Source organism: Cololabis saira, chromosome 15 (genome assembly GCF_033807715.1).
Source record: "Cololabis saira isolate AMF1-May2022 chromosome 15, fColSai1.1, whole genome shotgun sequence".
NCBI lineage: Eukaryota > Metazoa > Chordata > Actinopteri > Beloniformes > Belonidae > Cololabis > Cololabis saira.
Window position 1 is genome coordinate 12502483 of NC_084601.1, and position 22269 is coordinate 12524751.

At 40.6% G+C, this 22269-nt stretch overlaps 2 protein-coding genes across 2 annotated transcripts; one reads left to right on the top strand and one right to left on the bottom strand.

Moving 5' to 3' along the window:
* Positions 1 to 994: 994 nt before the first annotated feature.
* On the bottom strand, positions 995 to 8917 carry dclk3 (doublecortin-like kinase 3). Its single transcript, XM_061741865.1, has 7 exons — positions 8797 to 8917; positions 7606 to 7811; positions 7269 to 7400; positions 5655 to 6851; positions 4299 to 4431; positions 4052 to 4219; positions 995 to 3957 (listed from the first exon to the last, which is right to left on the bottom strand). Exons 1-7 carry the CDS (start codon positions 8858 to 8860, stop codon positions 3467 to 3469), a joined length of 2391 nt encoding a protein of 796 aa, XP_061597849.1. The 5' UTR covers positions 8861 to 8917; the 3' UTR covers positions 995 to 3466.
* A 9432-nt stretch (positions 8918 to 18349) lies between these two features.
* On the top strand, positions 18350 to 21774 carry fabp3 (fatty acid binding protein 3, muscle and heart). The gene is made up of 4 exons (XM_061742590.1): positions 18350 to 18573; positions 20423 to 20595; positions 21134 to 21235; positions 21318 to 21774. The coding sequence occupies exons 1-4, from the start codon at positions 18501 to 18503 to the stop codon at positions 21369 to 21371; spliced, it is 402 nt and encodes a 133-aa protein (XP_061598574.1). The 5' UTR covers positions 18350 to 18500; the 3' UTR covers positions 21372 to 21774.
* The last annotated feature ends 495 nt before the right edge of the window (positions 21775 to 22269 follow it).

The following is a 22269-nucleotide window of genomic DNA, read 5'->3' on the forward strand; positions in this document are numbered from 1 at the left end:
TAAAAAAAAATGCAACACTTAAACACAGTTTAAGAAAACAAAACAACGAATTGCGTCCTTTAAAACTTGCTATCTTGATTTACCAATGTGATGTGCCAAAAAAGGAGTAGGAAGAAGTGTAAACTTATTTAGTCCTACCCCCATTCACTGATAATTTAACCTGTATTTATAAATATTCACACACTGTACTCACTGCTAAATAACATTATTATTATTATTAATATTATTATTAATATTATTATTATTATTATTATTATTATTATTATTATTATTATAATATACTGTAATTACACTCACGCATACATTTATACATGCATACATGCATACATACATACATACATACATACATACATACATACATACATACATACATACATACATACATACATACATACATACATACATACATACATACATACATACATACATACATACATACACATAGTTGAATATTTCTATATATTTGTACACACATGCCCATATAAATATTTATATAAATATACCTAATTACACTATACTGTATCTGCTCTATATCTATGGATAACTACTTACACACATAATCACACCACACATATATATATGTATACCCATACATACGCATACACCCATACATACCTACACATATATATATATATATATATATATATATATATATATATATATATATATATATATATATATATACACATACAACTATCTATACACATGCATACATACACATATAATTTGCTGCCCATTTCTGTACATAAATATACACAGATCTATCCATTCCCCCAATAGTGTTATCTGCAGGCCCCTAAAAGCCGGTAAACCCCTTCCTCTTTGTACCTCATGAGAATCATGTTTTTATATCTGTTTTTAAACTGGTTAATGTTTGGATGTTTTTCTTTTGAGGAGACATATTCCAGCACATGTCAACGGGTCGTACTGTACCATTTAATAATAATAACAATAATAAATAGGTTTTAAATAGAATAGAATAGAATAAGCTTTATTGGCCTAGTATCAACATGACAGACAGGGAATTTGTTTTCATGTTTTTTTTTCGCTCAATGAACCCAGATTTAAATAGTTACAAACAGTAATATAGCGCTTTTCTAAGTATCCAAAGGCACTTTTACAAAAACACAAAGCAAAAAGGATACAAATGGACAAAACATACAGTTCACACATGCATACAAACACATACAGATACTCAGAAACAACAATACAGCGAGAGTAGGTAGGAAAATAAGAAAGAGAGGGTGTGAAATGTATGCGTTGTTACGGGAAGCCAGTGAAGTTGACGGAGGCTGGGCGTGATGTGTTTTCTCATTTATTTGACAAATGTGGCTACTAACAAATATACAAATTAATATTTTTTCAAACAAAAGTTTATGACAAACCAAGAGCCAAGATTGCAACTGCCAGGTTTAAGCTTATGTGGAAATAAGAAAAGTTACAGTTCCTTGACTAACCACTAGGGGCTGGCTCTAGAAATAAACTTAAAAAACAAATGTATTAGGGATGTTGTCTTTTGATTGGTCGCAAATGGCTTTGGGTTGGCTTGAACCGTGCTAAACTCACTGGTCATTTCTGATGTCACCAAGCAAAATTACATTTGAAACTTATTCTGAGAAACTTACAAAACACATTTTGTCATTAATCTAGCTAACGGTTTATACAACTTAGTACAGCTACAACAATAAGTAAATATATTTATTTATTAAGTGATAGAAAATTACTGGAAAACTTGTTTTTTCAAAACAATATGTAAAACATTGGATATCCATCCTATTAGCTGGGCAAAATAAGTATCATCAGATTGTCTTTCTGGCCTCTGCATTATTGCAAATTAATTTATAACCTTTAGTCTTTGACAAACCAAACAATCAATTTTGTGATGAAAACAACCAGCAGATAAATGCTTTTAAGTGATCATTAATTGCAGGACTAATACAAAATGAATGTGAAACAGATCCACCTCACTGAAGTACAACACTGAAACCCTGCTTTTGCCTGAAAGTCAATGTAATCTCGTGATATATTTAGTAATTCAGCAATCTCAGAGAACATCTTTCTGCACAGAGCAAATATGTTAGTACCTCATTTACATATTCCTTATTATTTTTCATAGTTTTTGCTTTGGTAACATTTTAAATGGAAATGTTTTAATCATAATAGAATGTGGTAACAGTTTGGTACGAGTCATGATCAAGTAAAATGACTGCATTTTTATGAATCTGATGCCGCAGTCTCCTAAAGTGGTTCAGCTGGTTAGATGGGGCCCTGCATACTGTAAGTGTGTGGATGTGTAAAAAAAAATCATAAATATTTCAGCCAGAAAAACAGGGTGATCAAGGAAAGCCTTAACTTCCCTTGGCCAGTGCCACTAATACCACGTCCTAAGCGTTTGTACGGACTGTCATCCCATCAGTGTCCCAAATATGTGGCTTAACAGCCTCAAGTGCTGGGAAGGGTACAGGCAAAGACGGGATTGGGGGGGGGTTGTAAGTGTGCTTTAGGTCAGGTGGGGCACAATGTCAGAGTGTCAGCTGTCTGCAGTCAGGATAAACCACTCCCACTGGACAGAAAGATATGCCTTATATGGTCTGTGTGGAATGGCTGAAGAGCCGAACCCACTTCCTATATTAGGTGGTCATATATTGTCATGGGGATTTTGCAAGAGGACATCGCGACACATCGATTTACCCTAACACCACCACACATTGCAAATGCCATGAAGACTATTTCAAATGAGCAGTAGTTTGCCAACCCAGTCTAGTAAAACATTCAAACAGAAAGCACATTGTTAAAGATGATATTTTAGAAAATTACTGGGGTTGAAATCAAAAGTAGCTCCCAATAGCATAGACATAATCTCTCATCTAAAAGTTATACATAGGTTGGAAAGAGAAAATACACCCTAATGAAAAAAAATAATGAAGAAATGTATTATTAAAACAAAAAAAAGTTGTTGAATCCTACCACAACATAAAAAAAAATTACAAACTTTACAAATCTCTGATAAAATTCACCATTTATGGGCCTGGATGGACACATAACTCAGTCATTATGTAACGTCTCAGATTAAGGTCTGATTGCGGAACAAATTGATTATGCACATTAACGAGATGCATCAAGACTCATCAATCAGACTTAATTTATTCCAAGAGAGTAGATCCCATCATCTCCCCGTCATTTGCGGATTCAGCTTCTTCAAAATTACTGTTATTGTCTCCTGAAATGGAAATGAGGACCCTGGTGTATTCACATAATCACCCAGGAGATTTCAGAGAGATATCGGGACTGTGTGAGTAGGTGGCAGATAGTGGTGTGTCTCTCTCGGGTGTTTTTGAAAGGTGGCTGCAGTGTTTGGGAGACGTTGAGTTGAATGATGGACTGAGTTGCGATAACCTGTGATTGGACATTGTGACTCTTTGAGTGGCTGTTTTGTTCTGATTTTAGTTTAATCTGTGTTGAAGGTTCAGTTTGGGTTGTGTAGGAGCCCGTCTGACTGTGTGTTTGGCAGCTTGGGACCTGGGTCCTGTATTTCTCGCTTGCTGTGATGCCCAGCAGAGAGACTCAGGTTTTTCTCTTGACCACATGAGTGGACTGGTGTCGTGTCGTGGTCCTGCAGAGGTGTGATGTGAACTGTGCTTGTCTCCTGTTGCAGTGATGGTTTGTTCTCATCCTGTCCTTGTACTGTAAGTCCTTCATGTCTGCTGAGAGAGATATCCCATTTGCTGCCCAAGTGTTCTGGTGTTTTGTCGGTCAATGCTGCATTTGTTTGAGGTGGTTTCTGGATTTCCTGTAGTTCTGCTATGTCTGCTGTTTTACCCAGAGTTTGGTCTGTGAGCGCCCTCTGCCTGCAAACAGAAGCCATAGTATTCACCCAGTGATGCAGGAGCGTCTGCGCTGCTGTCGGCCTCACTGTTGGATCTGGCTGAAGTAAAGTTCTGACAAGGCTTCTGGCTTCTGGACACAAACACAGAAAAATAAAAAGATTGTGCACTTTAATGTGGACATATGTATGGAGAATATTTGTGCCTTCATGCATTATTTTTCTCACCCTCTGAGATTGAGTCCCAGTAGGGGGATGGAAATTGAAGTTGGGCTTGTTTTATTAGCTTGAAGAGCTCTTCCTGGTCCCGGTGGCGACTGCGAAATGGGGGAAAGCCACACAGTAGGATGTAAAGTATCACGCCCAGGGCCCAAATATCCACAGCTACACCGTAACCTGGTGGGTAAACAATAAACAAATCTTTTCAGAATAATAAAATCCGGTGCAAGTTCAAATATGGAAGTCTCGTAAATACCTGTCTCACAGAGGATCTCTGGGGCCACATACGTCGGCGTGCCACATATGGTAAAGACGGGCTCAGTCACAACCATGGCGAGACCAAAGTCTCCCAACTTCAGCCGACAGACGCCAACATCAACCTGCTCTACCTGAGAGAGAAACAAGAAACAACATGAAAGAAGAGGTGACCTATGCAGTTGGGAGGATATCCATGTTTACAAATTACCTTTCTATTCAGGTAGAAAAGCTATAAAGCAGCACAACCTTTTTCAATGTAAAACCGCCTTCATGGTCCTCTCATCCAACAACTATTGCTTTACAGCACAATGTGACACATTAGCAACGATGGAAATTATGGAGCAACTAAAACCACATAGCTAATACTGACCTTGAGATGGACAATATGACCTTAATGTAACCATTAACTGAACATTTTACCTCAATTGTAATTAATTAACAGTTATTTTAGGTCTGCTTTATTGTTGTTGCTCTCATAAATCACAGATGAGGCTTTTGCTTTCAATGCAACTAATAAAACCAAGATTTTTTTTAAATTCATTATTTATTAACAAGATTTTCACAGATTAACTATTTATGGTTATTTATTACTTATATCTATTTTTAAACAATTGAAACCAAACCCAAAACTGCTTGAAAAAGAAAAAGTACACATCTATGTTTTAATGCAAATGCATTATTATGTTTTAAGATAATTAAAATAATTGACAAGGACATGATTTTCTCAGTTACAGGTTCTAAATGTTGGTTTTTGTTAATTTTGGATTCATTGCTCAGCCCTACAATGACCAGCGGACCAGTATGCTGTACATACCGTATATTGTATATGGATTTTCCAAGATTGTCCATCTTGGAAAATATTGTGAAAACGCATATAGACTCCATGTCCAACATTGATAAATTACTTTTATAAACTTTTAACTGCCATTTTGATGCTGTTTGAATTTTTAAGAGTATTAACCTATAAATACATTGTGGGGTGTAATGATGACGATGTGGAATACTGAGGTCATAAATTGTAAAGATAAATAAATGTTTAAAATGAAAACATTCAGACAATAATAATGAATTTCAAAGGTTAATCTCATCACAGCTATACAGCCAATGTCCAAATAAGTGTCAACATTTTTTTTAAATAATACTGAGAATTGGGTGGTTGGTCATTTTCATGCGGCTTATTTCAGGGAAACATTAAGTCCTATTTTTCTCTCCGCATTTGTCCCTGAAAACCCATCTCTACTTTCTTTGACTGACATTTTGAATAGACACCGAATCTGAAAACTTTATGAAAATTTGTTTCACAAACTTCCAGCGCATCCGTTGTCCACTCTCAGTAATCTGCTCTTATACTCACCAGTAAGTTCTCTGGTTTAAGGTCTCTGTGAACGATGCTTTTCCCGTGGATGTAATTCAGAGCTTCACTCACATCTGACACCATCAGTCCCGCCTCAGCTTCCGAAAACTTCCCCCTGTCGCTGATGGTCTCGAACAGATCCCCTCCGCTCACCAGCTCCATCACCAAGTAGGAGTGTGTGTGTGTGTGGTGGTGCGCCAACAGCCGCACTATACGAGGGTGACACAAACTACCCAGGAGGCTCAACTCGTTTTGCATCATGTGCTCTCGACCAATCAGCTTGGAGCGTTCAACAATCTTCACAGCAAGGGTTTTTCCGTTGTCACGACAGCGGCACTCTCGCACCACCGCAAAGTTCCCATCCCCAAGCAGGCGTCCAATTTCATAGCAGCGCTCGATGTCTGACAGGGTGACGTCCCTGCCGTCAGAGGGAAGGGGAACGCTTTCTCCGTTTTCTGTGTCTTTGTGGGATGCATCCCCATTCGGGTCAGGGTTTAGAAGTTGAGAGGGTAAAGAGCTCTTCTCATCATCTCTGCTGACAGCCTGGGAAGGTGAGGGGTTGAAGCAAATATCCAGATTTTTCACCTCATGCTCTACATGAGAACCTCCTTTTTGCTTCCTGCACACAGGAGGAAGTGGCACTCTCCGGGATAGTGAATTAGTCACTTCTGATTTTCTGGCTAAGCAGTTTTCACACGGTATGGAAGAGGGTGTGTGCGCGTCTCTGGGATAATTTTCACGTTTAAATGGGCTAACAACAGACAGCTGCTGCTCTTTGACTCCACCCCTCACATGCAATTTCTGCAGATTGTTGGGAAGATGAGCAAGTTTTCTGCAAGAAGTCTTTTTATTTGACTTCTGAGAGTCAGGATTGTGGTTTTCTAGCTGTTGTGTGTCTGCATGTTGACTTGTGTGAGCGTTAGTATTGTTTTTGACATGTGTATTTGTGTGTTGGTGTCTCTCTTGGTTAGCACCACTGCCATCTGTCCCTTCACTGTATCCACTGTCGGCCTTGGCTGCTTTATCCGGTGCCAGCCGGAGTTTCTTCTCCCAGGCCTTCGATGCATCCGCACAGTAACGTGAATGTTCTGGAAAAAGCTCCTCCAGAGCCTCCTGCACGCTGCCGAGCTCTGGACGAGCCTTTCCAAAGGCCAGGAAGGCTGCCTCGCCGTTAAAGAAATCACACACTCCCTTAACCTATGCCAGAAAGAATAGGAATGGTAATTTAAAACAAAGCACAATGGACCAGACCTCCATCATAAATCAGTCACATAACTCTCCTGATATGTGAAGAATGTGTTGCTCCATCTTGCATGCACCTTTTCTTTTGTCTCCAACTTTTTCCCCTCATGTAATATAGTTTAACAAGCTATACCAACTAGTCTCACCTTTACCATCTTACATAAAATATTCCATGTTAATTAAAATTAATTCCTGGAAATAGAGACCAGAGATTAAATAAGACATTTAACATAAGCAGATTGAATATACATGTAAAAGTAAATCTAGGAGATTGTGTCTTTCTTGGTCATCGTCTGCAAGAGGGAAAAGGGGGTTTAAAGGGGCCCAGAATTAATTTCTATTCTTGTTAATGTGGTCATTATTGGGCCTCACCTCTCGTGCATGTGTCGTGTACAGGCGTGTGACTCTGGCTCTGTGCCAGCGCGGAAACCCCAATGCCTCTGAGATATCCAACAACAGCTGCTCAAAAGATATCACACCCTTGCGGTTCAACAGCACTGTGATCTTAACAACAGGGGAGACAAAATAAAGCTTTTAAGACATCAAATTCATCCTGCATGAAGTGCACTCGGACAGAAGAAAAACAGTCTTTGTGTTTTCAGTCTTTGGCTTGTTATCATGTGAGGATCGATGAGAGTATAATATTCATAACAAGTCACTTAATTAATAGTTTATTGATATGTGAAATAATTGTACACATGGGATTCACCTTTCGCAGTGAGGTTTGACACGGGCGGACGACGGTGATCAGGTGAGGCCGCTCAGCACTCTCCTCTGCATGGCGGCTGTGGAAAAGAGGGAGGTGTGGAGGAGGAGGGGGAAAGTGGGACCTGTGGACATGCTCCACGGGTTGCAAGTGGGTGGGTCGTAGCTGAGGTGCTCCACCAGGATGCTTCAACACCGGTACAGGAGGAACTGAAGCAAATAGAAAGAGAAGAGGACACATGTGGAGGACTAGACACAGAACACTAAGAGCTGGGTTTGTGAAAGGGTGCTTAATTAAAGCTATTAATGAGTTTCTTACTGACTTCCACACATGAAAAAATCACATAAGTAACCCTACACCAGGACCCCATTGTGCACGTCTGAGTGTGTGAGTGTGAAAGCAAATCCGGCTGATCAGATTTGAGCCTTTTCCATCGCACCGAATGCTCAATCACCTTGACCAACTAGTTGAATTATTTAGGTTTCCTTAAGTCATGAAAACCCCACTCACATTGGTTACACACATGCACGCGCACACACATGACCAAAGCTTGCTTGACCTGGTTAGGGCTCAGCTATATCTGCAAGATTAATGAAGCATTAGAGAAACGAAGCCTCTTTGACGGTTCACTTTCGGGCTCATCGGAGGGGAGATGTCCCCCATGTTACCCCTCACTCAGCTAGGGGCTGTTGTTAGTTTTGTTTCCAATCATAAGGAGAAACACAAGACTTCCAGTGTTACCAGGGCTTTTTTTCTTCACTTTTATGAACTGTGGATGATCAGTAATACACACATTCACATTAAAACACTTGTATTTTAAGTGACCACTGTCTTTTTCTTTTGTTGTGTAATGTATGCTTAACTCTTTGTAAATGTTTTAATATAATTGTATACATCTGCAAAACCAAATAAAAAAAGTTGAAAAAACAAAAAACACTTGTATTTTTCCCAGTAGATACAGAACAGCTAAATATCCTACAATTTAAAAGCTGTGGCCAAAGACTGAAACGTGTTTCTCATTTTTTCCAGAATGAGGTGGAGCACATTTTTTTTAAATCCTACATATAAAAAAAGTAATCATACTGTTACTTTATCTTTTTGAATCATGAAAGAAAGTTTTCATTTTGATCGTCTGTAACTGTTCTATTATTTTCAACCCATTATTGGAGATTTTCGTCGGACACATAAACTCACCTGCCACTCTCCATTTAGGGTTTCGCGCTTCACGTCCATGCCGGAGTTTCTGTGGGGGCGTCATGTCTACTTACGATAAAATACCACCCCCGAAAAAGTGGTATCACGGTATTGAATTGCCCATGAGTTGTTGCTATCCCATTATTGGCCTCCACCTTGCAGGAAAAGTAACGGGATGTGCAGCGAGGTGACCGAGCAGCTACAGTAGCTGTTGCCATGGAGATGACGTCAAGCAAGAAGCTGCAGAAAGAGACAGACCGGAAGTTCAGTTTGGAGTGTTGCCAAAATAAAACATTTCACAAACGTAACCCGAGAAGTTAAGTTTTAACTTATCTATTTATTTTAAATATTTTGCATTTATCGGATATTTATTTATTTATATTTTATTATTGTTAAAGGAAACCCCCGACTGTATGAAATAGATAGGAATGGTGGAAAGTGGAAAGCAAAACAGTTAACTTTCAAACTCTGCTTATTCAATGAAATCACATGTACTGTACATATCTCTTGTATCATATTAGGTCTTTTGAGTTTGGTATAACTGGATTGGACAATCTCGAAATGAATTCAATTCACTTCAATTCAATTTTATTTATATAGCGTCTAATACAAATGACAAAAATGAAGCCTCTTTTGCCAAAAATGTCACATTGCCTTTGTTATAAATAGTTTGACTAATTTGTATAATGCATTTTTTGTCTGTGTTTTCCTCAAGATAATCATGTGGGAAAGCTGTTGACTTTAGAAATATTTAGTCACACAGAAATAAAAATATGGTTAACGTGTTGGTAAGAGACAAATGCAATCTAAGTAACAGCAACATTCCAGATTTTAATTCACTAATTTGTTGTCATTTCCTACTGATTTTTCCCTCCACAGCACAAGGTTTTCTCTTCACTGAAGGCTTGAAATTAGAAAGCACAAGGACGACATCAACAAGGGGCTGTCTGGTGAATCCACACAGAAGCCTCTGTTGCATGTTATTGCACACATCCTTCTCCATCTGTTACAAGTAATTTCAGAGACACGCCACAAGACTTCTCAGCGCTGGGAGTCTTCATCACAAACACTTTACATTTCAACAGCTGGTGGAGAATTTTGTTGAAAAATCACCCGACCATTTGGGGAGTCAAGCTCCAACATTCTGGGTCAGTTACCATAGTTTCACTGATGGAATCCAACACTGCCCCACACACATCAACACACAGAGACACAAGCACTGTGCACTGTGTGTGTCCACTTGATCTTTTAATATACCACCCCCCGTGGCTCTGTATCTAAGGACACTGTTGATATTGGCTGAGGAGGTACCAACATCAGTTCCGGCTCCTCATCCTGGGCAATCCCGTGATGTGTGAGAGAGGAGTGTGTTTTTTTTTGTTTTTTGTTTTAATTCTTATCAGCATGTATATTGTCAAAGCCCTGTTTTTCCTCCCGTAACATTGTGATGGAAAGAAGCAGGAATTCCAGAGGATTTTCCTGATTTTCTGTATGTGGTGATTTAGAAGCACCAAAAAAAAACTTTTTGATCACCTTCATACCTTATTTGTTGTGGTGACTTATGCTAACAGTATCTTCATATATGTGCCAAATCATTAAAGGACCTTTACCAGATCAGTGCAGATAGATAAAATAAAATAAAAACAACTGCAGTGCAAGTATCTGGACAGCAGAGGTGGCAAGTGTACCTAGTGTTTGCAGAGGAGGAGTTGCACATGGCTTTGGCTACCTAGAAAGGGGGTGATTAGCTCCCACCCAATCTAGAAGAATGTAAGATCCCTCTGTGACTTGCAGAGGTATGATGTTGCTCACTGGAGAATTTGGAGGAACAAATCAAGGAATGCACATCTGCAGAAGGGACGAAAAAACAAGCATGCAAACACATCCCTAAACCTGCGTAGCGCTGCAAATGTTCCCATAGAAAACAAACTCTTTTTTTAAAAGCACCTTCCATAACAAGCTGTATTATTTACAATAGGGCTCTTGACATTAAATGTCTGTTGTTGTCCTGGTCGAGAAGAGCAGTAATCAAATCAATACCGGTAATTATTGCACAACAGCGAGCGCACCTATCAACCAATCATAAATGTACAAGTACAAGAGTACACTTTTTGAGGCTAAACTAAATTTGAAAAAAAAAGCTAAATGAAACATAAACATGACAAACTTTAATTGTATTTATTAACCTTTATTTAAACAGATAAAATATTGTTGAGAACCAGGGTGTCAAGAGACAAAGCATCAGAACAACAAATCATTACATTTGTCAAAACAGAAACAGTGTCAATAATACTGAATCATTTTGCAGCCCCCCCACCCCAAAAAAAAAGGTTTGTTTAAATTTTATTGGAATCATTAATCAAAACCATCCCCTTGACATTCCAATGATGATGATTCAACGCAGAGGGAGAGGCATATCAAAACAACATTCTTAACATTTTAGGGAAATTGATAGGATTAGACCTATCAATCATCTTCACATTAATGACAGTTTTAAATAAACCTTTGTATTAGCTGGGTTTTAATGGCTTGAAGGCTATTAGTCAATAACAAAGCCATTAGTTGCTGCCTGCGAACTACAAAATGTGATGCAAGGCATCAATAAATCCACATTTAAAAATCTACCGCTTCCATTATCAAATTCATGTAGACACATGATGCTTTTGAAATCTCTGCTTCTGTAATTATGTAACTAATTTTCGCTGTTGCTACTTAGGTTTCATCTGAGCGTGAGATTGAGAGAATATATGTGTACATTCAAAGAAAAGGAGAGACATCTAGCCAAATGAACAAGTGACTATCTTGGAAAAGGGAGTGGCAGCGTCCAGATGGTTTTTCACTTGAGTTATTCACATAGGATATACAGGAAAGCCCCCAAAATCTGGAAGAAATAACATTCCCAGGTTTATGGCCTCCCTACTCTTCCTTTGGCTCTTCAGGGATTCATTAGCCCAGTGCTGTTGTGTTGAAACCAAACAGGCTGTCCAAGTGTTGGTTGGATTTACATGTATGTAGGGGCGACAATCCTACCTGCAGCAATCTAGCCAGGAAAACTGACCTTGTCAAACATGCTCAAATCATTTCTACTTAACATTAATGCTAATAAGATGATCGCATTAGCCGTGAATAAGATACAGGTGACTGACTGATTCTGAGCCCTTTGTATGCGTTTGTTAATGTGCCGAATGGTGTTGGCTTGTGCGAGGTGAATCGAGCTTTTACCTTGTATGTGTATACAGGATCTCTGCCATGCAGACAGAAAATCCATGTTCATTTGAGTTACGGCCAAACTGGCATCCACAAGCACTATATCAAAGACCGCCGAAAGGATCAAACGCGACCTCACACACATGTTGAAACACATTTGTGCAGCTACCGACAGCCTGGGAGCATGTTCCGTTTTTATTTTTGTGGGACAGAGCGGGCTCCAGGTTCACCATCCCGTTCATGTTTTCACATTCATATTTAGTGGAAAGAAGAACAAAACACTTCCCGGGCATTAATGTATGCTGTATCTGTGAGTTTATGCTTTATTTTTGCTTAACACACGCACAAAAAATGAACACATCCAATAAAATGACTGGAGTAATATGAGAAGATTTTAACCTTTCACCTCCTTTCTGGTTGACCTCCTTTTTCCGTGTCTCTCCAACACCTGTTAAAGCCAAGTGTCAAACTCATGCACACCACTGATTTGTTCCCTGAAACACATGTGCCAGTTTAGACACACTTATAGACAGCAGCAAAGACAAGCCGGGGGAGGACAAGGGCAGTGGGACACAGTGTGTAACACAGTCTGATGTGATGTAACAGATTTCTTTATCGACTATCTTACCCCCATTCCTGCCTGGACGTGCAATTTTGCAAGTGTGTGTGTGTGTGTGTGTGTGTGTTGCGTTGTGGGGCATTCAAGTTAATGTGAGTCTCTGTGGGTTTATTGTTACGCAACCTCCAAAGATCATCTGACCGTTTGCAAGTGGGGAATTTCATCAGACCGAATGAAAAGCAGATGATACGTGGACATTTGTGCATCTGAATGTGTGTGTTTGCGTACATTTGTTTCAGCCTTTCCATCCAAGCGGGGACTCTAAGTAAACTGCTTAACAACCGATCGGGACTCCAGTCATTGTGAGCACCAACATTAACGTACCCACAAATCCACTCTCTTGTTTATAGGTTAAAAGCAGTCCAAAAAATGAAGTATTACTTTATAAATAAGATAGCGACAATGTTAGTGGTAAACAATTTCATTAGGAGCAATTTTGGAGCAATTTTTTCAAAGATAAAGGCAGTTATTAAAATACAGGGATTCTTTAACAATCCTGATTAATAATGAATACATCTAAGTCATGTACTTGCTGATCCGGTGTTTTCGGTTCAATGACAACCTCTTTAATGTACTCTAATTGAGGGAATAGAAAACACTTTCCTTCAAAAGTTATAAGCTGCTTAAACATTCAGTTATTATTACAGTTACAGTATTACAGTTTTTCAAAAAAACTTAAATAACTAAACCAAATATTGTGTTAAGTTGGTTTTGCTTTTTGAAAAGCTTATGAGAAATGTGACTCCTTCCAAAAACACGTGTCTCTTTAAGAGGGGGATAAGATGTGCAGTAGAGGCTATAAGTTGAGCGAGTAATCCATTTAACTGAACTAATAATTGATTTACCTCCCAAACTCAGCCAGACCTTTCAGCTTGCTACCATTGTCTTTAGTATTAGTATTGTATTTAGTATCTGTCAGTTATATTATATATATATATATATATATATATATATATATATATATATATATATATATATATATATATATATATATATATATATTCCAGTTATACAGTTTCGGTCTGCGTCAGACTTCCAGTAATTTTAGATCAAAGCCAAGGATGGGATCCGTAGACCATGTGCAAAACGTTTCGGCATTTCAGTTTCCGTCGAACTAAGATGTTTACATACATTTTAAAACTAGGAATTTAGTTTTTACGACAAAAATGTATTAAAGTTGAACATGCTTTTATAATTTATTTGGATATCATCAGCCTGATGTGAGACTGGTAACAGATTCTCATGAATCTGGATTCTCTCATTGCTGTTAATCAATTAGTGTGGTTATTGTTTTTGGTGTGGACGGCCATGTGGACTGAGGTTTAAGTGTGTGATCACTAACATAGTTACATGTGTGTATATGCGATAGACTTTTTAATCACACAATGCAGCTCCATTTTGACATGATTCATGTTAGCCCCTGAATAGTTCACTTTAAGTTTGTGCATCACATACATTATTCGGGAAGTGCCCTTTAATAACAAGTTGTGGTTGTCTCTGCACATTTACACATTTCCTCCATAAAGTCAAATAAAGGAAGCAGGTCTCTTTCGATGGGTCTGGTCTGCGTAGATTACGACAGTCGTGACTTTTCCCAGGATCAGCTGGAACCCTGTTTATTAGAAGGTTTTTAAACGTCTGTACTTCTAGGTGGCAGTAGGAGAAATGTGGCCCAGTAAACACAGAGAGTTGCTCTCTAAAATATCTTTAAATGTAGTAAACATACCTTGTGTGCCACAGACGGCACCCAAACACGAGGGGGCAAATAACAATATCTCTAAAAAACTTAAGTTGGCTTTATTAAATGTTAGGTCTTTAGCTGGGAAAACATTTTTAATTAATGATTGTATTACTGAGCACAGCCTGGATTTGATGTTTTTAACAGAAACTTGGTTACACCAAAATAACAGTGCTGCTGTTTTCACCCCTCCTGGTTATACTTTTATCAGTCAGGCAAGAGTAGCAGATAGAGCATGATAGAAGGGGGGTTGGCAGTCTTATTTAATGAATCATTTCATTGTACACAGTTAACCCTTGGAAGTGGTTGTACAGCTGATGCCTCATCCACAGTCCTGTTTCTGCATGTTTACAGCAGATCTCAAGACGGTGATAAACTGAAAACAGTTGTGAGATCTTTAACCAGGTCTTTTCTCTAACACCTGTCCTGTCCGGGGGTTCGATCAATGAGCTTGTCAGTAGCTTCGATGCTAAAATGTTAAATGTTATGAACACTATTGCTCCCATTAAGGTGAAGGTTATCTCTGGAAGGAAAAAGTCTCCATGGTGAAAATCCACACTGGTGGAAAATGGGAAAAAAGTGTAGGAAAGCTGAGTGCAGATGGAGAAAAACAAACCTTCAGGTTCATTATGATGTCTATAACGAGAAACTTCACTCTTATAACCTATAACTGAGCAATGCAAGGAAGTCCTACTTCTCTGACATCATCACTAAACACAATCATAATGCTTGGGTCTTATTTGCTACAGTCGACAGGCCAACAAACCCTCCTGTATCCGTGGCAACTGAACTTCATCCCACCATGATCTGCATTGACTTTGCCAAATTCTTCACAGACAGAATCCAACAGGCAGGTGGTACATCAGCAGAAGGTTCAGGTTATGTACCATGTCCACCGAAAACCGGTTCAAACACAATGACACAGTTTCAACCCATTAACAGCAAAGACTTGGAGAAACCGCTTAGGTCAGCTGAACTTCTCCTCTTCCTGTTTAGACGTCCTGGCAACAGGTTTTTTTTTTTAAAGAGCCACTAAAAACAGCTGTAATTAAATCCCTGCAGTAAAAGGACAATCTTCACAAGACACTAATTAACAACTACAGGCCCATCTCAAATCTCCTATTTTGTAGTAAGATCATTGAAAAAGCAGTTTCTCAACAACCAAATGACTTCATAACTCTTAACAACTTCTATGATGCCTTCCAGTCAGGTTTTAGACAGCACCACAGCACTGAAACTGTGCCAACCAAAGTGTTTAATGATGTTGAATACACACGCTGGAAACATGTCGGTTTAGTTTTACTGGGTCTCAGTGCTGCGTTTGATGCAGTTGACCACGATATTTTACTCAAATGACTGGAGAACTGGGCGGATCTTTCCGGACCTGTACTAAACTGTTTCAAAACATACTTAAGCCTCATACTTAAGGTTGAAGACTCACCTGTTCTCACATGCTTTTGAGTAAAGCTCCAAACCTGCACTGTTACTTTTACATTTGTTTAAAAACTTGATCTTATTTTAACTACTGATTTGATCTGATTTTTATCTCATGTTCTTTTTTGTTTAAATTTTAAATCATGCTTTTTATTTATGCTTTAAGGTCTTTGTACAGCACTTTGAATCACCTTGTTGTTGAACTTTGCTCTAGAAATAACCTTGCCTTGCCTTGCCTGGCCAGCTCAATAACTTTGCATCAACTCAAAAAAAAAATTAAATTTGCATCAACTCTGCTCAGCGCAAGGTGGCTCAGTGGGAGCGCCAAAGTTTCGTTGTACCTCCATAGTTTAATGACAATATTAGGATATTCTATTCTATTCTATTCTATTCTATTCTATTTTATTCTATTCTATTCTATTCTATTCTATTCAGAAGTAGTTTAATCTGTTTCTAAATCTTATTATCAATACACCAAACTCCTGTAAAGACATATTGATGTATTGGGCTTATAATACATTTTAAAGGAACATTTTGTAAGATCTTTTGCCAAACCAGCTAGCCTCCTATTTCCAGTCCAGGTTTCAACATTTGGGAGATATGATCTTTTATGATCCATATAGGCTGAATTTTACCTAGATATAGGAATTAAAGATATGCACCTAGGCGAGGGTTAGGTTTCACTTTTGGTTTTGGTTCAGTTTATTTGGGAATCAAAGTTTTCTGCTTGAAAAGTAAAGGGATATGTTTTAAGCTCAATGATATGAGCAAGCACTGGCCATCTTGCTCTCCTAATAATCAGTTACAGTGTTGACTAATGAAAACCATTATCAGTCGACCCTTACTCCCTGCCCCTCACATTTTTAGTTTTCACTTTGCTTCAGACCTTGGTCAGCTCAACAGCCCACTATGCTGCATAGTGTTGTTGAATCAGTCTTTCCTTCAGTGACCATAAAGATTTATGTCTTAACAATCAAATATGGGGGGAAAAAAGAGCTGAATTCATAGATTTTTTCTTTTGACTACAAGAGTAATTAAACACAAATGTTTGTTATTGAAAGGTTTGTTATATCATGCAACACAGAAGTTTACCAGGCGCCGATGGGCCTAAGCAGTGAAGTCGTTAGGCAAGGACTTGAATGTATCTGTCTTGTTGTGTACAAGTCCTGCATCTTTAAAGGCACCCAACGACTGCATGGAGGTGGATCAGTCGGATAAGGTTAACAAACGGCCGGGGCGACATCAACAAATGCCTCTCAACTCGCTTCCCATTTTGATTCTAATGTCGCTTTGGTCCGATTTTTCAAAAGGTTTCTGGGGTCGTCAATGAATAATGTAGGACTGCTGCTCCCTTGAAAACTGCATGAAAAGATCAGCAGCTTTGTCTCTCGACAGCCTTCAGCAACTGACCCTCGAAGTATTTATTATCATTTAAATCTGCAGATCTTGTATCAAACATACATGCATGGGAAAGAGAGCATTCAATGAGAAGTGCTTTTCAACATGGTCGACGAACACAAAGGTGCTATTATTGAGCGCTTACTGCACCAAGGAGAGGGGTAACGGGGAAAAAACAGCACAACTGTGTTGAATCGGGGGCAATAAGTCATCAGCACCATTGCGTCCCAGGAAATGAGACTAAAAACCCGATGATAGTTGTGAATGCGTACGCGGACAAATGCAGACTCCATGGAGCGTATGAGTACATGTTATGTTAGCTCCTCTCTTGAGTCTGCTTGGAAGGGTGTGAACGCTGACGGCACCCAGGAGAGTTACACAAGTTACATGAACCCTTAATGCTTTTCTAGGTCAATGCATTATTCTCCTCAAGCGAGAAATGAGTTTCAAATGTGCAAAATAAGACACTGATGTTTAAGGACATGCCTAAAGCTCTCGTTTCCATCACGGGCCGGTGGGCCCCCAGCATCTGATGGCCCCCGGTCGCCGTCTGACTACTGGAATGCCAGACTGAGGGGAGCGAAGTCAAAGGTGGAAACAATCTAAGTCATGAGAAAAGAAACAAGTAGTGAGGAGAGCAGGGTCCGAGGAATACGATCATGACATTTTCAAACCTCAGCACCCTCTGCAGAAGAAAATCAATCATTGCTCCTCCTCCTTCTCCCCCCCCTCAGCCTCAATCTGTTTTTTCCCTTTTTTTTTCTTTGGCACCAAAGCCCTATTCATGGGCCACCGCCTCAGCTGTCCCCTCCCCACAGCCAGCTCTTTTCTTTACTCCTTTTATTCTCAACGCTTGGGCTTCTTTATGGCTCCGTTGCCCCACTCTGACCCTCCTTCTCTACAGTAAGACAAGACAAAGAACTACAACTCCACAACTACACGGCTACATCACACCAATAGAGATACTAGTAATATCTGTAAACCAAACGCCCCCCAAAGATGGGAAATACACTTTATTTGCATGGGAGTTTTTTAAGTTTATCACATGTGCTCTCCACCCTCCTCCTCCCTCACCCATCCCTCCTCCCTTGCTCTCTCTGCCCAGCCCGGTGACGTCAGGAACAGCCGGTATAAGTCAGCCAGTCAGCTCGCAGGGACGCCTGTGGTGCTGACTACACTATCTCTGCCTGTCTTCCTTCTCTCTCATTCCGACGCTCCTCTGCTTCTCTGCTGCTGCTCTCTGAAACACTCTCACCCTCACACCCTCACACGCTCTCTCTCCCTTCCTCTCTCTGCACTGCTGCAAACATGGCCGATGCTTTTGTGGGCACATGGAACCTCAAGGAGAGTGAGAAATTTGATGAATACATGAAGGAGCTGGGTAAGACTGTTTTTGGTATTTTTCTTTTCTTTCCTTTTTTATTTTTTTTTATTTTTATTTTTATTTTCGGAGACCAGCTTATCCAGAGGAGCATGTGCGCATGTGCGAGCAACAGGAGAGGATGCGGCATGCGAGCACGTGTGGAAATGCTGCTGACTAAAAGGATGATTTATGGTTCTGCGTTACACCGACGCAGAGCCTACGCCGTAGGGGACGCGGCGACGCCCACCGGCTCTGCGTCGATTTAACACAGAACCATAATTCAGGCTTAAATGATGGACGTGTGTGTTTTCTGTTAAACCTGTTTAAGTAGCTATTGGTGCAGGGTGTGGGTTGTAAACCCCCCCCAAACAAAAAAGCTTTTAAGGGAGACAATCAAAGGTAAACAAGGGAGGGGCCCAAATGGACAGGTAAGAAAGAGACATTACATGAGAGAAATAGCTGCATGTAAGACTGTGTCCTGACTGAAACCTTTAAAATGCAGTTCTGTTATTAATTGTTGTTCAACAGGCCATATTATTGTGCTGAACTTGCTAACTAAACCTCCCTCACCGGTTCAACAGTAGCTACATTAACATCTGCTCAGCATCCTGACAAAACACACAAAAATAACGATCAGAATCTTCCAGCTCTCTGTCCATCTCCCTCCAGCAGCTGCCACTTTGTTGAGGTTTTTGTAGTGAAATGAGGAGGAATCATAGAGATAACTTCCCAATTCACTGGATCAGCCGTTCCTCATCCATGTTTCCTACAGCGCTTTATGGGAGCGGGTGGAGAAGGAGAGGAAGGCTGGTTAGACCGCATGGCTCAAGTGGTGGGAAAGAGAGGGAGGGGCTCTTCCTTCGTGCAGAATTTCCCAACTGTGAGGGAGAAAAACATGCATGTGTGCATGCATGCATACACTTGAGCATTGTGTAGGCGACCTTCACTCAAAGCTCCTCATTGTCCTCAGGCTACAGCAAAGGGTTGAATGTGGGAATCGTCCAATAGTGTCGCTGCAATAAATGCATGTCTGCAAAACAACTGTCGTGCACATGATGGGAACAGGTGCACTAGATTTCACGGTGAAGGTGGACATGAAACTATCACAGAGACGAGAGAAAGAGATTCAGGGGCCCCCCCGTGACTTCAGAGCCGACCAGTCTGCCCTCGTCACCATGGAAACCAGGGGCCCTGCAATGCCTAACCCCAAACCTCAGATCAACGAGGCATCTGCAAAGACACACACGCACACGCACGCACGCACGCACACACACACACACAAACGGACATTTGTGAAATTAGCTGTTGAGTAACGATGACAAAAAGGTTCTCTTCTAAGTAAAGGCAGTGAGTCAATATTGCCCCACAACCCTCTCTCTCTCTCTCGCACACCCTGAAAAGCAAGCAAGTAATGGTTTGCCCTCGCGTGTCTGGACAGGTCAGCGGGACATGGGAGTGTTTGAAGAACATGCTGCAGGTCTGATAGTAGATAAACAGAGATTGCAGACAAATTGAAATGGTTGAAGGTCTCCGTTGAAGCCCCAGAGGGCAAACCTACAGCCTGTGCTTTTCCAGCATAAATAGATCCTGCTGTTTATTTCTAAATCTCAAACTCGCTACTGAAACATGTCAATAAACCTGCTTTAGTGTTGGCTCCAGTTTTTCCTTCATTCTCTCCCCCCCTTTGCTCTTCACATTTCCACCAGAATTGAACATCCCACTATTAATCTTCACAGTATTAACAAAACTAATATTTTCCTATGAACACATAATCCCAGTAATGTTTATGAATAGAAAAACTACGTGGGCGAGGCAGGCGTGAGCTCGTGAGCAGCTGGGAACCAATCGGTGTGTTTGTCTCGTGCAGGTGTGGGATTCGCCACGCGCAAGGTGGGGAACATGACCAAGCCCACCACAATCATCGCAGTCGACGGCGACAAAGTCACGCTGAAGACCCAGAGCACCATCAAGAACACAGAGCTCATCTTCACACTGGGGCAGGAATTCGACGAGACCACCGCAGATGACAGGAAGGTTAAGGTGAGAGCTGCAAATCCAGCTTGCACGGACAAAAGACCCTCGTAGAAGATCCACTTTCACAGCCATACTTATTAGTCTACGCAGCACGAATGCCCTCCTTTTGAGGCAAACGTGTCTGCACAGCGCGTCCTGCTTTGTGAAGTTTGCAGCAAACAAACATTGGAATCGATTTAAGCGCTGAAAAAGTCTGGATTCTGGAGACGAGAGGCGTTGAAGATGATGGCAGAACAGTTAGCTGGATGGATCGTCCAAAGTTAAATTCATCCCAGGGGGGGCCTAAGTGCAACATGATGATGTTTGGGTTACGGCTGGCCTTTGTTTAACCCCCCCCCCTTAAATCCTCACCAGAGAATTAAAGAATAATTTAGATTCTTTGGCTGAGGGCTGGGCTTGTAGAGGTGGAACCAGGTCAGGGTACAGTAGGGCACGTCACCCCTTTAAAGATAGAAAGAAAGTAACCTCAAACTTTTACAAAGACTATAACTGTACATTCATGTGTTTACACTATTACCTCATCCAACCTCATTTCTACTTTCAGTCCCTTGTGACGATAGCAGATGGAAAGATGGTACACGTACAGAAGTGGGACGGCAAAGAAACCAGTCTGACTAGAGAAGTCAGCGGAAGCAACCTCACACTGGTCAGTGTCATCGACCGTTCTAGTTCAAGACCCGCATGAGAACCTTTGTTGTATTTTAACCTTCTTTTTCTCCCCACTCTAGACACTTAAATTGGGAGACGTTGTTTGCACGCGTCGCTACGAGAAGGCAGAGTGACGCCCCTACTGTAACAGCCGCCCACATCAGCTGATGCCCCAAAAAAACTCACTAATACCATTTGGACACAGGCCGAGCAAACTCGTCCTTTTACAGAGTTACTAGTTTCCCTCGGTGTTGTTTCTTACTGTACTTTCAGTGTTAACGTAACTACTGACGACGACCTCCTCTGTCTCCCAGGCCTTTTCTCTGTGTGTCCGTCCTTTTTCCCGTTTAAAAAAAGGAACACTGAATTAATTTCAATGATGTGCTATTTTTTTTTTCTTTCTTTTTTTAAAATAAAGCTGCAGGTCTTTCGTTTTTTGAAAAATGTGTTTTTGCATGGGGCCTAAGAGTGTTGGAATCTGTTGGGATCCCTGTTAAAATCTGAAAAGTCAGAAATAAAAGTGTTAAAACTTACAAATGGCTTGTTTTTGTTGTGTCTGTCTGAACTTTTGAATCTTGGACCGTAACTGTGGCCGCAACAGTTTTTAATTTTGCACGCAAGCAATGCAAGGGGAGCTGCACGGACCCACCCAGGGTCACGGACGTCTGGTCAAACCTTCCCCAGCTGCTGCTGCGTGATGGAGAGCAGCTCAGTTCAGGGTGTGTGCACATACAAAGGTTTATCTTGCTCTGGCTACACAAAGGGAGAGTTTAGAGCGTGTACCGGTTTCAGGGGTGACGTTATGTCCCCTGCTTATGAATTAGGTGTGACTTCTAAATCGGTATCGCTCCCTCCCTTGTCATGTGTTACGAGCACTGCCAACTGGAGGTAAGGTGAAAGGGTGAAAGGGCCTGGGGGGGAACACAGCTCAGCTCCCGCCTGCCACCAACTCCTTAAATTACACCGATCCAAAAATGTCATAAGCAAGGTTACACAGTGTAGATGATAAATGCTGTGTCATAAACTAAGTTT

Excerpts from the sequence above, each read along its gene's own strand:
- dclk3 (XM_061741865.1), bottom strand. The coding sequence starts at position 8,860 with ATGACGCCCCCACAGAAACTCCGGCATGGACGTGAAGCGCGAAACCCT. Across the intron at positions 7,812-8,796 it reads CCCTAAATGGAGAGTGGCAG|TTCCTCCTGTACCGGTGTTG; the intron begins GTGAGTTTATGT and ends TATTTGCTTCAG. Across the intron at positions 7,401-7,605 it reads GTCAAACCTCACTGCGAAAG|ATCACAGTGCTGTTGAACCG; the intron begins GTGAATCCCATG and ends CCTGTTGTTAAG.
- fabp3 (XM_061742590.1), top strand. The coding sequence starts at position 18,501 with ATGGCCGATGCTTTTGTGGGCACATGGAACCTCAAGGAGAGTGAGAAA. Across the intron at positions 18,574-20,422 it reads TGAATACATGAAGGAGCTGG|GTGTGGGATTCGCCACGCGC; the intron begins GTAAGACTGTTT and ends TGTCTCGTGCAG. Across the intron at positions 21,236-21,317 it reads GCGGAAGCAACCTCACACTG|ACACTTAAATTGGGAGACGT; the intron begins GTCAGTGTCATC and ends TCCCCACTCTAG.